We start from the raw sequence: 2,784 nt of genomic DNA, 5'->3' as shown, positions 1-2,784 counted from the left end.
TTGACAGGATGCTGAGGAAGGCGCAGGCCTGGGTTTGGGCTGGCCCAGTGCCAGCGAGCTGCAGTGCTTTTCAGAATTGATTAGCATCTCATACAAAAAAAAAAAAGGGGGTTGCTGTTGTTTCCAGAGAGCGCTTGGAAAATTCCTCTCCAAGGCCTTGCATGGACCGCTGGAGAGCAGGACCCCGAGTCCTGCCTTGTTTGTTTGGGACTTCGGATGACATAGTCTCGTTAGGAGAAGGCTGTCTGGGGAAAGAGGGATTCTTCCCTGCGTTCAGTGGCTGGAAACCAGCACGGAGACTGCCCAGAGTTGCTGGAGCAGAAGAGCAACGTGATGCTGGCTGGTGTCTGCGCTTCCAGTCCTGGGTGGAGAAGGCGGAGGAGCTGCTGACTCTGCACTGACTGTGGCAGCAAATCTCTCTGGTGGTGTTAAGCTTGAGTTAGACTGAAGTAAACCTAACCTCCTGGTCTTGCTTTTATCTTGCTTGTTTGTGATTTAAATTGCTTTTATTTGTTTTGTTTTGTTTTGTTTTGTTTTTCCTGGGAGTGCCAACTTGCTGTTTCTGTCTCTTTCTGCCCAGATATCGATATGCCGAGATTTGCCCAACATCGAGGTGATCACGTTCAGGTGAATGTCAGACTGCCAGCTTTGGAGAGGGCAGGGGAAATCGCCTTTCTCATGGGACTGTGGCTTGGCCCTTGATTTCTTACCACCCTTCTGTGGTTGTGCGTCTGAGCTGCCTGGCTCTTCACGCCCAACTTCTGAAGCGGCAGAGATGCAGAAATGATTATTCTGCTAGCTCCTCCACACCTTTCCCTTTGCTACTCGAGAAAATAATTCCAGTTTTGAGAAGTGTTAAAACCCCTTAGGATTGTTGCTCCCTAAGTCCTATTCATAGCTTGGGTGGGAATCTTCTGGGCCTCTGTATGGGGTCAGTTTGTGGAATGCTTGTTGAAATGCTTTATGGATCTCACAGAGCTTTTCATTTCCATAAGCCTCTACCTAACACACCCATCTCTCACCTGTCCCGGGGATCCCGTCGAGCCAACGCTGTCTCTGAATTTGAGCTTTTTAGCTTGGGAATCTTCTATGGTTGGGTTCTCGTTCAGTGAGTCTGAGGAACTGCTGCAGGAAAAGGGGGCAAGCGTGACAGACATTTGGGGGAAGCAGAGGCTGTTTGTCATCTTCAGCAGAGAGGAGACCCTGCTTTTTTAATTCTTTCCTCTGTTTAAAAAGATGAAGTGCTCCAAGCCATAGGGCCCCTGAGTGTCCCTTGCCATGCTGTGCCGGGGTAAAGCTCCTCAGTGAAGCTGTTGCAGGAAAAGGAGCTGGAAAGCCGCTGTGCTACAGGGGCCGGGCACCCACCTGAACGGTACAGCGAGGGAGGGATGGGCTCGCTGGTCTCTGATACTACAATCTCTTTTTCAGTGTGAATGGCATCTCGGACCTCGAGCCGCTGAATCACTGCCAGAATCTGAGTGAACTCTATCTGAGGAAGAACAACATTACAAGCCTAAATGAGCTCTTCTACCTCAAAAACTTACCCCGGCTGAGGGTCCTGTGGCTGTCTGAAAATCCTTGTTGTGGGGCGGACCCCCACCGCTACCGCATGACGGTGCTGCGTAACCTACCCAGCCTGCAGAAACTTGATAACCAAGGTAGGTGTTTGCAGGTAAACGAACAGCCCCGAGCCATGGGCTTGGTGAACTGGAAACCAGTGACCAGGAACTGTTGGTTCCTCTCTTTAAGGCGTCCTTTGACTCTTCCTTGAGCCAGGATGGGTTAGAGGTTGAGCGTCCCCTCTGACAGATCCACCGCTTTTAAGCTATTTTCTCCCTTCACTTCGCTGCAGTGCCAGAGTTAACACTAGCAGGACTGAGAGCGCCTCATTATAGCTGAGACAGTACCACTAATTAGTGGTTTTTTAGAGCTCTCTCCTTTGCTGGGGCAAAACAAAGATTCTGTAATTGGATCTGCTGTCATTAAAAAAAAAACCAAAACCCCAAAAAAGAGAAGCTTTTCCATCTGGTTGCAGTAATTTGGTGGCTTTGGGAGCCTTCTCCAGAGACAAGAAATAGCAAAGCATGTTTGCATCCCTCCCTGATATCTTTCTCACTTTTGAGAGGCTGGTGACAGCTGCCAGTGTTTTCCTGTGTGGATTTTACTACAGGAGGAGGGTGAAAGCAAAAGGCCAGTGCAAAGGACAATTTTTGGACCAAACCCCTGCATTATAGCTCTGCAGCAGCAGTACCTGCCCCGTTACAGATGGTATCTTCCTGCGCTGCTCGAGTTCACTGCAACAGGCTTTTCTTTTGGCTTTTGCAGCTGTGACGGAGGAAGAACTGTCCCAGGCCCTGGTTGATGGCGAGGAGATCACAGCTCCACCAGCTAGGAGGAACGTGGAGAACGGCTGCCTCGAGTCCACTGAATCCAGTGCTGCCGAACCCACAACAGAGACCGAGAGTGAACTGCTGAACTTCAGTCTGGAGGAGACAAAGTGAGGGCTTGCTTGTGAGCTGTTAGGATTTCTGGGCTGAACTGGTGTGTAGCATGAAAGGACCCTGCCAGCCAGCCCTGATATTCCATGGGCCAGACCTGTAGCTGGTGCAGATTCCCGTTGTTCCAGTTACCGTGGTGGAGCTGTGCTGGTTTAATAGCACTTGTGGGTTTTGTTCTGTATCTGCAAAACAGGCTCTTGTGTAGGTGGGTACTTAACTCTCAAGCACGTCAGCTGCACGTACAGAGATGGATCCTCTCTGAAGTGTGAGCTCAGGTCCATTACTG

The 2,784-nt window shown here is 50.2% G+C and overlaps 1 protein-coding gene across 1 annotated transcript in view; it reads left to right on the top strand.

The window, feature by feature from the left end:
• Positions 1 to 580: 580 nt before the first annotated feature.
• The window catches only part of LOC104166618 (chromosome unknown open reading frame, human C21orf2), a gene marked incomplete at its 5' end in the record, with an annotated part of 4,549 nt that continues 2,345 nt past the window's right edge, over positions 581 to 2,784 (top strand). Inside the window, 3 exons of the mRNA XM_009706619.1 lie at positions 581 to 627; positions 1,429 to 1,658; positions 2,326 to 2,497. Of these exons, the coding sequence (XP_009704921.1) occupies positions 581 to 627; positions 1,429 to 1,658; positions 2,326 to 2,497 (449 nt within the window). The remainder of the gene's footprint in view (positions 628 to 1,428; positions 1,659 to 2,325; positions 2,498 to 2,784) is intronic.

This window comes from Cariama cristata, unplaced genomic scaffold (assembly GCF_000690535.1).
Source record: "Cariama cristata isolate BGI_N322 unplaced genomic scaffold, ASM69053v1 scaffold18418, whole genome shotgun sequence".
Classification (NCBI taxonomy): Eukaryota; Metazoa; Chordata; class Aves; order Cariamiformes; family Cariamidae; genus Cariama; species Cariama cristata.
This window is presented reverse-complemented; position numbering and strand designations above follow the sequence as displayed.